Below are 12,756 nucleotides of genomic sequence, written 5' to 3' on the forward strand. Positions count from 1 at the left end.
AGAATTTATTAAGATGTTATTAGGTGTGGTAGGACGAATTGAATTTTAAGTAAATACTGATGTGATAATCACTTATTGGATGGTGTAAAACATGAGTTTTACACCCCATCTTTATAGAATTTAATCTCAAATATGAAATGTGATATTTTCTTTACAGGCTTCTCTTATTTGGGATTAAATTAGATGCTAAAATAAAACAAATTATTTTTATTGAAAAGACAATATATTATAAGATGCCATGAAGAATAAGAAATTTAAATTATTGTTCTTTTATCGTACGAAATATTAGACTATTGTTTTACAATTTTAGTGAATTGACTTGATTGATTTTTTATATTATTTTTCTCATTATTTATTTGTTGAAAGATACCAAAAGAGTGACTTGATATTTTGTTTATAAATGTAAGTATTTTTTTGCTGAAAGATGCCAAAAAAGTGACTAAGTATTTTTTAGAAGATTCTTAAGAATAACCCCCGTATAGGAATCTAATCTTTCTTGGAATCTTATTAGATTCTTAATTCTTAATCAAACCAAAGTACCAAACATAAAAGGGTCTTGTTAATCAGTGCCTTTAGGGCATTTGTTAATGGATAATTTTAAAAAAGTTTTGATACTACTTTTATGAAAAATATACAAAGCTATAAAAAAAAATTAGCTACTTTTTAATTTTCGCATAAAAAACTTGAAATTTTTTTTTTCTAAACCAATATCTATAGAACATTCACTAACTTTTCCCAACACAAAAATTATTAAATTTCTAGGTATCACACATTTCCAAAAATTTAACATCAAGGAGTAACGTGGGTTCTTCAAACCAAACGCTACCTTGTGCAATAGAAATATAAATAAAAATATTGATATTTGGATATTTATTTCCAGTATGTGTATTTTAAAAAAGTGAATGAGAGATTTGAGGGTCGATTATATTTTATACCAAAAAATTAATTGATGTCTTACTCGGATAATAAAGATCAATTAATGTCTTAGTCAGATAATAAAAAGCAATTAATAATTGATAATTGATCTATTGATAATTGTCCTTTATTATCAAAAACTGTCACTAAAACGAAGAGGAAAAAAAAAAAGAAAAAAAAAGAAAAAAGAAAAAGGGTTGTTGGTTGGGTCAAAACCACCACAACTTTACACTTTGAAGGACAACCAAAGTTACCAAACTCGAAACCAGGGCGTGGAGTTGACAACTCTGTTCTTGTTAAAACATAAAACTTCAGTTCGGAGGGTAAATTGGTCTTTTAAGTATCAGCCATCACAATTCGTTCACTCCAAGGTCTTTTTACTTGTTACTTGTTAGTTCCTTTGTGTGTTCAATCCAAAGTCCAGACTCCAGACTCCTCCAGAAGACATCAATATTTCACACGAAAACTAAAAAAGCTTCGAAATTCCCAAAACACCCTTCTCATCACTCAAAATTTACCTGTAACCTTAACCGCCCGTTTCTGTAATTATAACAAAAAAAAAAAACAGGACTAGTCTCAAGTAACTCAATCCCAGGAAAGGAATACCTATTTATTGCTTAGCCATGGAGGTTTCTCTGACTCTGTTGTCTTTGTTTTGTTATCCAAACAAACCTCCCCAAAGTCCAAGCTACGAAGCCTCCAAGAAATTTTAACCAAGGAGGTTTGAAATACCAAACAAAAACATTTTAATTAAAATTCAACAAAGATTTTTTAGAAACCTCACCAAGATTATATAGCAAGAGAAAGAAATATAAGAAAGACAATCTTTTTTGTGCATTTGAGCTTTCAGATTGGTCTGTCTTCGGCTATATCCAAAAGGGTTTTCTTGGATTCCTCAATCTGTAAGTTTTTTTAACCGCCTTAATGTCGTTATTTTGCTTTGAAGACTTGCTTTCTCATTCTTTTTTTATTCTTTTTTTCTTGAAGTTTTTGTTTTTAATTTGTTTTGGTTTAATTTTCTTTGAATGTTGGTGTTTATGCATTTGGTTGATAATAGTGCATAGAAATCAATCAAAGATTTGATTTTTTGTTTAGTTTTTTTAGTTTCCGTGCGCATGTATATTTCGTGGGGTTGAAATGGCTGTTGGGTCAGTTCAAGTTTTTATTTTCTTTGCCCTTAATTTCTCAGTGATTCAATGGGCATTGATATCAACTTAGTGATTTATTTTTATTTGTTAAAAGTGATCAATTTGATAGTACTTATTTTATCTTGCATGTTATGCAGTGCCATTGAAGTGGGAGAATAATAATCAAGAAGAAGAAAAAAGAATCCAAGAAATTCTGAAATATATTGCATTCTTGGTTGGAGAGGAAATAATTTATGTTCAATTTGCTGTAGTTTTTTCTATTATTGAAAGGAAAGGAAGATTTAATTTTGTAATCTAATTGGGTTTTCTAAAATCTTGAGGGTTTGAAAGTTGGTTGACCAGATGAATGTGGTGGGTAGAGTTGGGAGCCTAATTTCCAAAGGTGTTTACTCTGTTGCCACCCCTTTTCATCCCTTTGGTGGGGCTGTTGATGTGATTGTTGTTCAGCAGCAGGATGGGACATTCAGAAGCACGCCTTGGCATGTCCAGTTTGGTAAGTTTCAGGGAGTTCTGAAAGGTGCTGAGAAGATTGTCCGTATCAGTGTCAATGGCGTCGAAGCCAATTTCCACATGTATCTTGATAATTCAGGGGAGGCATATTTTGTAAAGGAGGTTGATGCTGGTAAAGGAGTTGAGACAAATGGGGTTGTAAAGGATTCTGATACTTTGGAAGTTGCAGGAGGGGATAGTAGTGTAGGTGATATTAGAAAAGATAGCAGTAATGATAACATTAGTAACATTCATAGACTTGAACATTGTGTCTCTGATCCAGGGGTGGTCCGATTGGAAGATGAATCTGTTTCCATGCTTGCGGACCGAATTGAGAGGGTAGAATCTGATGTCGAGCGAAGGTTTTATGACTTCCAGGATGAGCATTCCTCTTTGGATGGAACAGTTGAGTTTCCAGAGTATGGACCAAATCAATTTGAGGGTTTAGATAGTGATAATTTTGTGGAACCCCAGAATTTGGATTCAGAAGTGATCTTGGTGAGTGTGGATGGTCGTGTACTAACAGCCCCCATCTCAGCATCAGAACAGGATACAGAGAATATGCAATTAAGCACCACACCCCAGTTTCATCTGGGCCCAGGTGAAGGGACAGAATTTTGTGATGAGGAGTATAGTTCAGGTGAAAATGCTTGGGCTACTGATTATATTAGTGAGCAGATTACATCTACAGCTAATGTTGCATCTGGTGATGTTTGCAGCATTAGTATTGATGACAATGCTTCTGGGCACCAACTGGAAGTTTGTGAGGGAGAGGAGGAGCATGTCTGTCAATCTCAAGAAGCTCTGAACACTGCAGATCAGGGAGCAGAGGTTCACATCCAGAGTGATTCAGAAGTGGTGTCTGCCAGTATCAAGAGGAAGGATATTTTTAGGAGCTGTTTGGAGCTACCAGAATTGACCAAACAAGTTGGAAATGCCAATTTAAAAGGTGATGTTTCCTTGTTGGATGCTCAAATTTCACGAGAGATATCTCAACAGAGTTCTCCCATTGTTGGTGAAGATGAAGATGGGGCTGTTGTTGAATCTAGAAAGGATGATGGTCTTTCTGGCTCCTGTAGTTCCAGTTCTCCTGGCAAGGAGACATCTCCATTTGTGCAAGTTGGAGTTGAACCAATTGATGAAAATTCATACAGTGCAGAACACGAGTGTTCCGACAGCAAATTCGTTCATTTTGTTAGTAATGGTTCAGAATCTGAGGACGAAAAGTTTACCACATCAGCAGCAGTTGAAGAGATAGATAATAGTCCAAGAAGTCCTGCACCTGGAGATGAAGGTAGTAAAAGTGAGCTATTGGGATGTCAAACAGCATCTTCCAGTGAAGGAATACTCACTCACTCTAACATAAGTAAGGACCACTAAGTGGCATGTATTATAATAATGGGCTCTCCTGTTGTTGGTCTTATAGAGTGTTTATCTTATTATATCTGTCTTATCGTTTGCAGGGTTTGAGATCTCACTCTGTAGGAGGGAACTTCGTCCAGGTATGGGCTTAGGTGCTGCTGCTGAATCCTTTGATGCACATCGCATATCTGCAGAGGAGTTTAAAAACTCTGCACCATCAATCATTAAAAATGAGAATCTAATCATCAGAGTTAGAGATAGGTACTTGCCATGGGAAACAGCTGCTCCCCTGGTTCTTGGAATGGCTGCATTTGGTTTAGATTTACCTTTTGAGCCCAAAGATGCAATTCCTGTGGAACAAGATGGCACACCACAGCCCATGGATGATGATTCTGGACATGCTCCTTCATCAGGACGCGGATGGAGGCTCTGGTCTATTCCATTTAGAAGACTCAAAACAATTGAGCAAGCTAGTAGCAATTCATCGACTGAGGAGATCTTTCTTGATTCTGAATCTAGTATTTCACCGACAGCAAATTCGTTCATTTTGTTAGTAATGGTTCAGAATCTGAGGACGAAAAGTTTACCACATCAGCAGCAGTTGAAGAGATAGATAATAGTCCAAAAAGTCCTGCACCTGGAGATGAAGGTAGTAAAAGTGAGCTATTGGGATGTCAAACAGCATCTTCCAGTGAAGGAATACTCACTCACTCTAACATAAGTAAGGACCACTAAGTGGCATGTATTATAATAATGGGCTCTCCTGTTGTTGATCTTATAGAGTGTTTATCTTATTATATCTGTCTTATCGTTTGCAGGGTTTGAGATCTCACTCTGTAGGAGGGAACTTCGTCCAGGTATGGGCTTAGGTGCTGCTGCTGAATCCTTTGATGCACATCGCATATCTGCAGAGGAGTTTAAAAACTCTGCACCATCAATCATTAAAAATGAGAATCTAATCATCAGAGTTAGAGATAGGTACTTGCCATGGGAAACAGCTGCTCCCCTGGTTCTTGGAATGGCTGCATTTGGTTTAGATTTACCTTTTGAGCCCAAAGATGCAATTCCTGTGGAACAAGATGGCACACCACAGCCCATGGATGATGATTCTGGACATGCTCCTTCATCAGGACGCGGATGGAGGCTCTGGTCTATTCCATTTAGAAGACTCAAAACAATTGAGCAAGCTAGTAGCAATTCATCGACTGAGGAGATCTTTCTTGATTCTGAATCTAGTATTTCACATTTTGGATCAACTATGACATCAAGTGATGGCAATGATTCCCCTCGCAATCCATATATAAGGACCAATGTTCCCACTAATGAGCAGATAGCATCTTTGAATCTGAAAGACGGTCAAAATAAGATAACTTTCAGTTTCTCTACCAGGGTTCTTGGAAATCAACAGGTTCGTCAATCATCTAGTACTAAAATCTTCCAATATGCAAGTGATAGCCAATAGAATTGGATTTTTTGCATAATTTAAAAGCTAAGCCACATTTAATTTTACCAGGTTGAAGCTCATATTTACTTGTGGAAGTGGAATGCAAGAATCGTAATTTCAGATGTTGATGGAACAATTACCAAGTAAGGCTATTTAATCTTATGCTTATAACTGGAGCTTGCTAAAAATTAGTGCTGCTATATTATGATGTTCTTTATCCTGTTAAACTTTTTAGTATGTATACATATCATTAGCGTGAGCTTCTCCTGAATGGTCTTCCAATTTTATGGTTTTATTGATGTTATTCTCATTATTTTTGTTTTTGGAATGTTAACTAACTTTAAAAAAAGAAAAGAAAAAGAAAACGTTGAGGTTTGGCAAAAAGGTTTATTTGTCATGTACATGTTGTTCCATGTGCAGACACAGGCAATCAACAATTCGATACAATTTTTTTTTTTTTTAAATACTTTTTACTTTTATCCATAATGGCATATTTTGTGGTGCAATTAAGTGCACTTATGGACACCTTCCACAACCAAGATCACTTTTAAGCAGGACATGTTATGGTTCTTGCTGATAGGATAACAAGCACCTATTATCAGATTTGTGTTCCTGTTCCATAATTGTCTTTTCACACGGGAGGTGATTTTATTTGTCTTGATGGTTGTGTAAACTATTCATGGAAATGGTCCTTTTCATTTTGTTTATCGCCAGGGCGCTTAGGCCTCATTCTGATTGAAGTTGGAACATTACACATATCTAGTGATAGGGGAGATAAACATTAGAAGTATGGTATTAAGTAAATGATAGTGGAAGTGTGGAACTAATGACTTATCAGCTAAAAATGAAAAAAAAAAAAAAACTTTCTTTTTCTAATGGAAAGAAGAAACTCTTCATCCATAATGAGCTCTAGTTTTAATGCAACTATGAGCATTGGTGTTGCCAAAATTGATTAACTTATGTCTTCCAATTATCTATTTTGTATGACATGTGCATTACCTTGATCTTTTTATTCATTTTTTCTCCCTTTCCAGGTCTGATGTTTTAGGTCAGTTCATGCCTTTAGTTGGAAGGGATTGGTCGCAATCTGGAGTTGCTAGACTTTTCTCTGCAATTAAGGTATGCCCTTTTCGCAAGTTAACCTTCTCAAATCTTCATTTGATTTGTGTTTATTCCTCAGTCCTTAAGGTTGTGTTTGAATGTGAGGATTTATAATCAAGAGATTTGAAAAACAATTGCTAGTATAAGTTGCTTGATAATAATTTGACAAGACAAGATGATTTGAGCTTTGAAGAAGCTAATCGTTTCAAATCTGCATATTATCAAAGCTCAAATCCATCCATAAATTTCATCAATATAGTCATTTATATTAAAAATTGAAATCCAAATCCTTCTTTTTAAATAACTCAATTTAAGTGAACCGTTAATATTACTGAAGTTTGAGGAGCCAATTTGATAGAAAGAAATTGTTGACTTTGGAAAACAGGGGGAGATTTTATGATATGTGATATGAGTCCAAATGTACTTTGCAGGATAAGAGTTATTTGATTTAGCCTTGGGCAAGGGTTTAACCATGGTGCCATTTAGTGGTTAGCCAAGGTTAAAGTAGTCAGTGTCACTTTTTGTTCAGTTATAACCCCAATCTAACCAGAGAACTATTATTCAACTTATAGTATCATTTTGCATCTGTTCTGTGGTTTGAGAGCTGGTTTTGCCATTATATATCAGGGAAGCGCTTGTTTTTATAGTATTATGCTTCTTCTATAGTTTTCTTTTTATTATTTACCATTTGTTAATTTTTAATTATTTTTATATGTATGCTGAATCTCTTGCTTTTCTCTTGGTGGAATATCCATGAGAATTTGATGGCCATCCAGCACCAAGTCATATGATGTGAATGCAAAGGGCTGGCTTGCTTTGCGTCTAGTTTTTATGGGACATTTATATATATGTGCGTGTGTGTGTAAACTACCAATTGTATTAAAAGCTTAAACTGTTAGAAAATAGTGAAGTTAAGCATTATTCCTCATGTGTGAGCCTAGACTCCACCTCTTTTTTAGTGGAACCAAACTTATGAGATTTTTTAACTTTTTAAATGTTAGTTGGTAGAGTGGAGACAATGTTCGAACTTAGAATCACTTGTTCTAATACCATGATAAACTACCACTTGTACGTAAAGCTTTAGGAAAGGATAAATGTAATCATTTAATCAATATTCTAACTAATTTATTCTTTTACCCTATTCTATTTTATTTAAAGTCATACTCTGTTATTTCCTTAATTTACAATTTACATGTTATTTTTTTTACCACTTCTACTAATGTTATTTTTGGTCTTTCTTTATTTGAATCAATATAATCATATTGTTAAATTAACGATTCTCCCAAAAGCTTAAGTTGTTAATTTGGGAGATAGAGTGGAAACAAGGATCGAACTTTGAATCAATATCTCCTACTCTAATACTATGTTAACTACTGAGTCCCCCAAAAGTTTAAGCTATTTGGAAATGGTTAATTTATTCATTTAACCATAACTTTAACACATTTTTTTCTTTATTTATTTTCTGTGGGAATGTTAATTACTGATTTCCTAGTTTTGTTAGATCTTTGCAAAATTAATGTGAAACATGGCATTACCGTCTTAGCACCTGCTTCATAGAAGTATGTAAAGTAATAAATAACTTTTGGAAGTATTTTCTTTCTTTGGATTTCGGGGCATTACCATCTTAGCTCCTGTTTCATAGAAGTATGTAAAGTAATAAATCACTTTTGGAAGTATTTGCTTTCTTTGGAGTTTGGTTTGAATGATAAATGTTATCGAGCGGTGTGATTGTTGATTTAATGCCTTCAACTATTCCCCCCCTTCCCCCTGATAATGATATGGCATTCTTATATATATTGATATCTAATATTAGATCCTGTTTTTATTTATGACAGGAGAATGGATATCAGCTACTGTTTCTGAGTGCACGGGCAATTGTTCAGGCATATCTAACTAGAAGTTTTTTATTCAATCTGAAGCAGGTACCAAAATAAAATGGTTTTTGGTTGACTGGCTCCCTAATTGGTTGAAAATGGAACCAATCTGTGAGATTTTGTACCTTAATGAAAGCTTTAGCATTTAAAAATAAGAGTTGCTAGTGTCGTGGCAGCAGCTTTGGTGTTGCCTTCTAGTTTCTTTGAAGGGTTTGGGTCCTGATCTAGCACCTAAAGAATTGATTCCTGTATTATCTGTGTTGTGTATTTGGCTCCCTGGATCATATCATGGGCCATAATGATGCAGCTATGGTGCTGATAGAATTGTAATAGCTGAAGTGACAACTCTTTTGTACATGCAGGATGGAAAAACTTTACCAAATGGACCTATTGTTATTTCACCTGATGGATTATTTCCCTCATTGTACCGAGAAGGTGAGATTTTTTTTCTTCCCATCCTTGAGAAATTATTTAATGTCAGTAACTCAAATGGGGTCTCCTTCATCCTTCCTTTGTAAGAGCAAGGTGGAGGGTGAGATCATGGGTTCAAGACCACTACTAGGTTTGCATGTAACCTACCAATTAAAAAAAAGAAAGTAATTTGCTTGAAATACTTTGCATCAAGTTCATGGTACAGTTGCCTATAGTGCCAACACTGTAAGGGTAGACTCACTGATTGCTCTCTAGCAAATATGATATCTGTCAGAATGATTAGTGGTTCTAGTGATTTTTATACTGCTAACAATATGTATAAAAAATTGTTCCCCCATCCAGGCAGGAGGAAAAAGTGCATAGTAATATAGCAATTATAACACTCAAATATGCAAATCTAAATGTTTGGATTTCTCCATAGAGTAAATAAATTTGAGTTAAAACTAGCTTCTAATGAATTTAACAAAACATCAAACACAGTAACTGAAATAGTTTTACCATAGCCTTTAGTTCACCTTTGATGTATGATGAGGCTAGTTGCATGCTCTAATGAATGGGGGTATGCAAGCTTATAAATACTGCCTAGGTTTGTTGTTTGCATGTAAGTTCTTGTTCAAATGGCACTTCCTCATATCCCATGAGAAGGGTGAGGCTGTGAGTTAAATTATTGGGTGTGTATGTGTCACCACTATATATATATATAGAGAGAGAGAGAGAGAGAGAGAGAGAGGTTTTCCTGTTGATTACTTGGCATGCCTTATTGACCAGTTTGTTTTTTTGTCCATTTTTTTATGGCAGTAATAAGAAGAGCACCTCATGAATTCAAGATTGCATGTCTAGAGGTAAATAACAAAACTCAAACCTCATTACTCGGTGCTTATTTAGAAACGTTACTAAGCATATATGGTATAATATCATATTTGCAGGATATTAGAAAACTCTTCCCTTCTGATTACAATCCATTTTACGCGGGATTTGGAAATAGAGACACAGATGAACTCAGTTACAAGAAAATGGGGATTCCTAAAGGAAAAATATTTATTATCAACCCTAAGGTATTTATCCTCAACTTATGTTTTTCACTATTCAGTTTTAGTAATATTTTGGTTCACTAGACAGTTTGTATAAACTGGCAGGGCGAGGTGGCCACTAGTCATCGCATTGATGTGAAGTCATACACGTCTCTTCACACTCTTGTCAACGACATGTTCCCTCCAACTTCGTTGGTTGAGCATGAGCAGGTAAACCTTAGATTAAAACGGGGGAAAGGTGTGGGTGCAAAAAAAAAATATTGAAGAGACACGTCATTCCTATTTTTTTCATGAATATCTTCATGACAACTTTGATTATAAATAACTGCGCAGGAAGAATATAACACATGGAATTTTTGGAAGATGCCATTGCCAGACATTGCTTTGTAGGACCAATATATCAGTGGCTAGTGTAACCAACAAAATATGGGTGCACTAATCATTCTTCTTGTTTGGCTGTTTGCCCTGGCCTTATGCTGGCATTAATGCTTCTGGGTTGATTGGTGGCTTATCTACACAAGCAGTCGGGTTTTACTGGAAGTTTTGAGTATTTGATGGGTCATTAGATCTCTTATTGAATAAAATTTCTAGTGATATTGAGCCCTCCCCCTTGTATCCATAATTTCAGCTTTGTTTCTTTGGAATTTGTATGCTGTATTGACACTCATAATTCATTAAATGAACATGTATCCAAAGATTCATAGCAAGCTGTGTGTACTTCTCGCGTATCCAATATCTTTCATGATGAGCAGGTGGTTTTGTAGAAGCTTTCATGCTTGCATCTAGTGATTTCATGGGAGCCATTGCTGCATCATGACGGTCTTAGCATAGTAATGATTTATTTACTAGCGTTTGGATATAACATATTTTTGCTGAAACTGAAAACTGAAAACACTATAATAAAATAATTTTTAAATGTGTGAATAGTACCGTGAGACCTATTTTTAATATTTTTAAACCGGTAAACAGTGCTAAACAGTGCATGAATAGTGCTAAATAGTACTCTTATCCCCTAAAGCAGAAACATGTGCAGGGAAAAAAAAAGTAAAAAAAAGTAAAACGCAAAACGTTTATTTCATCCGAATCCAAACCCTCACTAGGTATGCGAGAAGTGTTGTGGACCTTTGTAAAAGTAAAGCGACGGTTCATATCACATGATTTTTTTTTTCCTTTATGAAAAATATCTTCTTCTATTCCATCATGACACTATGTACCAGCTATTGCTATGAAAAATATTAAAATCCCTGTAATGTCAAGAACAAATTAGCTCAAAGATTAAAAAAACAGAAAAAGAGAAAAGAAGTGTGTATGTATCACTTCCAAACCGAAAATAAAGAATACCCTTATGTGTTCATCAAAAAAAAAAAAAAACCCTTTGTGTCTTGACTCTTTGATAACAGTGTTGTGGAAAACCAAACAATGCAAACCCCATTTTAAGTTTTTCCCCTTACTAACAAATAGGGAAGGTTATGGGGTTGGGGTGAGGTCAAATCATTGGTGCTTATCCTCACTTTTAATAACGGAAAGAAAATCTTTACCATGCAATAATACTCAGTAATTAATATAAAAATATATTGTGGGAAGTGGAAGAGTCTCTACCTAAGCCTTAAATCCAAGAAGTAATTAGGCCATGGGGAACGAACTAGGCCTAGCATGTATACTTGAAGGAAGGCCTAGGGGGTAATGGGCTATGGAGGAAAGGAAACTGGACCATCCTAAGTACCTAGAAGGAGGAGAGTGACGCAGGAAAATAGTTCCCATGGAAAAGGTAAAAAGCTAACCTTACTCGAAGCAAGGTGCACGGATGATCCACGTATGATTTCTAGAAGATGCCTGGAACTATGGAAAACTTTCAGAATATGAAGAAGATTGAAGATTTTTACCTCCGCATTAATGAGGGGGTTCTTACCTAACTTCTGCTGCATTGAATGCATATGAGATAGCCTGAACAGTATAAATACCTCCCAAAAGTCAGAGTTCCAAGATAAGGGAAGGGAGGAAACCGATAAAGTAAAGAAAAATATCACTGAGAATTTGGCTGGCAACATGACAGCTGTAGAAATAAGAACAAGAAATATACCTATAAAGAGGGGGAGAGAGGCAAATGTAAGGGGATCTTTTTGAGAGGGGAAAAAGGGAGCGGTCTGAGAAAGAAAAAGAGAGAGTGTGTAGCACCACGGGAACAAGAAAATTTCCTGTTGTAACACTTGAGCTATATTTGAAATACATGTGGTCAATGAAATCAATTGTTTGAGTTTTCCATTGTGGAGTGTTTATTCTTTATTATTTACTTATAAATAGGTTGTGTAAGACATTTTAACTATGATCTGTGGAGGTTACCACGGGCTAGTTTTTGTTCGCTCACACACACACACACACATAAGTAAAGGGACTAAAATAAAGTTTTCAATGCTAAAATTTGTATGAAGTTCGTTTTTCATTCTTAAACTTTAAAAAAAAAAAAATTTTGTTCTTAAACTATTGAAAATATTACTCTTTATTCTTTAAGAGATTTTTTCAATAATATATGGAAGAAAATATGGATAAAAAAAATACTATTTTTTTTTTAAACAACTCACATAATTAGCAAGTAATTCATGTACTTTAAAGTAAGTACATGTAGATAATGTTTGTAGTTGTCACTTGTCACATATTTGAACAAAAAAGAATAGATAAAAAGCAGTAAAAGTCTTATCCAAACAGTAAAAGGAATGGGCTTATCAAAATTTTTTGTTGTTGGGAGAAAAGAGTTGGAAAATGGGCTTGTAATGGCACTAGGCTTTAGACTAGAGGGTCCATTTCTGATTTCTCAATAGACAATAGTTATTTTTCGAAATCGAGCCCAAAATTTCAAAATAACAATTTAAAAAAAGAGGCTGATCCGTAAAATCGAGTTTTGAAAAATTGAAATTAGAACCGAAATCAAAGGCAAGGGACTCGAACTATAAATAATAAAAACC

General features: G+C 34.9%; 1 protein-coding gene across 1 annotated transcript; it reads left to right on the forward strand.

Moving 5' to 3' along the window:
• Window positions 1-1,320: 1,320 nt before the first annotated feature.
• Window positions 1,321-10,503, forward strand: LOC112006087 (phosphatidate phosphatase PAH1). Its single transcript, XM_065774203.1, has 11 exons — window positions 1,321-1,817; window positions 2,201-3,918; window positions 4,733-5,322; window positions 5,428-5,501; window positions 6,393-6,477; window positions 8,295-8,381; window positions 8,696-8,768; window positions 9,564-9,607; window positions 9,692-9,820; window positions 9,902-10,006; window positions 10,130-10,503. The coding sequence occupies exons 2-11, from the start codon at window positions 2,406-2,408 to the stop codon at window positions 10,184-10,186; spliced, it is 2,757 nt and encodes a 918-aa protein (XP_065630275.1). The 5' UTR covers window positions 1,321-1,817; window positions 2,201-2,405; the 3' UTR covers window positions 10,187-10,503.
• The last annotated feature ends 2,253 nt before the right edge of the window (window positions 10,504-12,756 follow it).

This window comes from Quercus suber, unplaced genomic scaffold (genome assembly GCF_002906115.3).
Source record: "Quercus suber isolate HL8 unplaced genomic scaffold, Cork oak 2.0 scaffold_88, whole genome shotgun sequence".
Classification (NCBI taxonomy): domain Eukaryota; kingdom Viridiplantae; phylum Streptophyta; class Magnoliopsida; order Fagales; family Fagaceae; genus Quercus; species Quercus suber.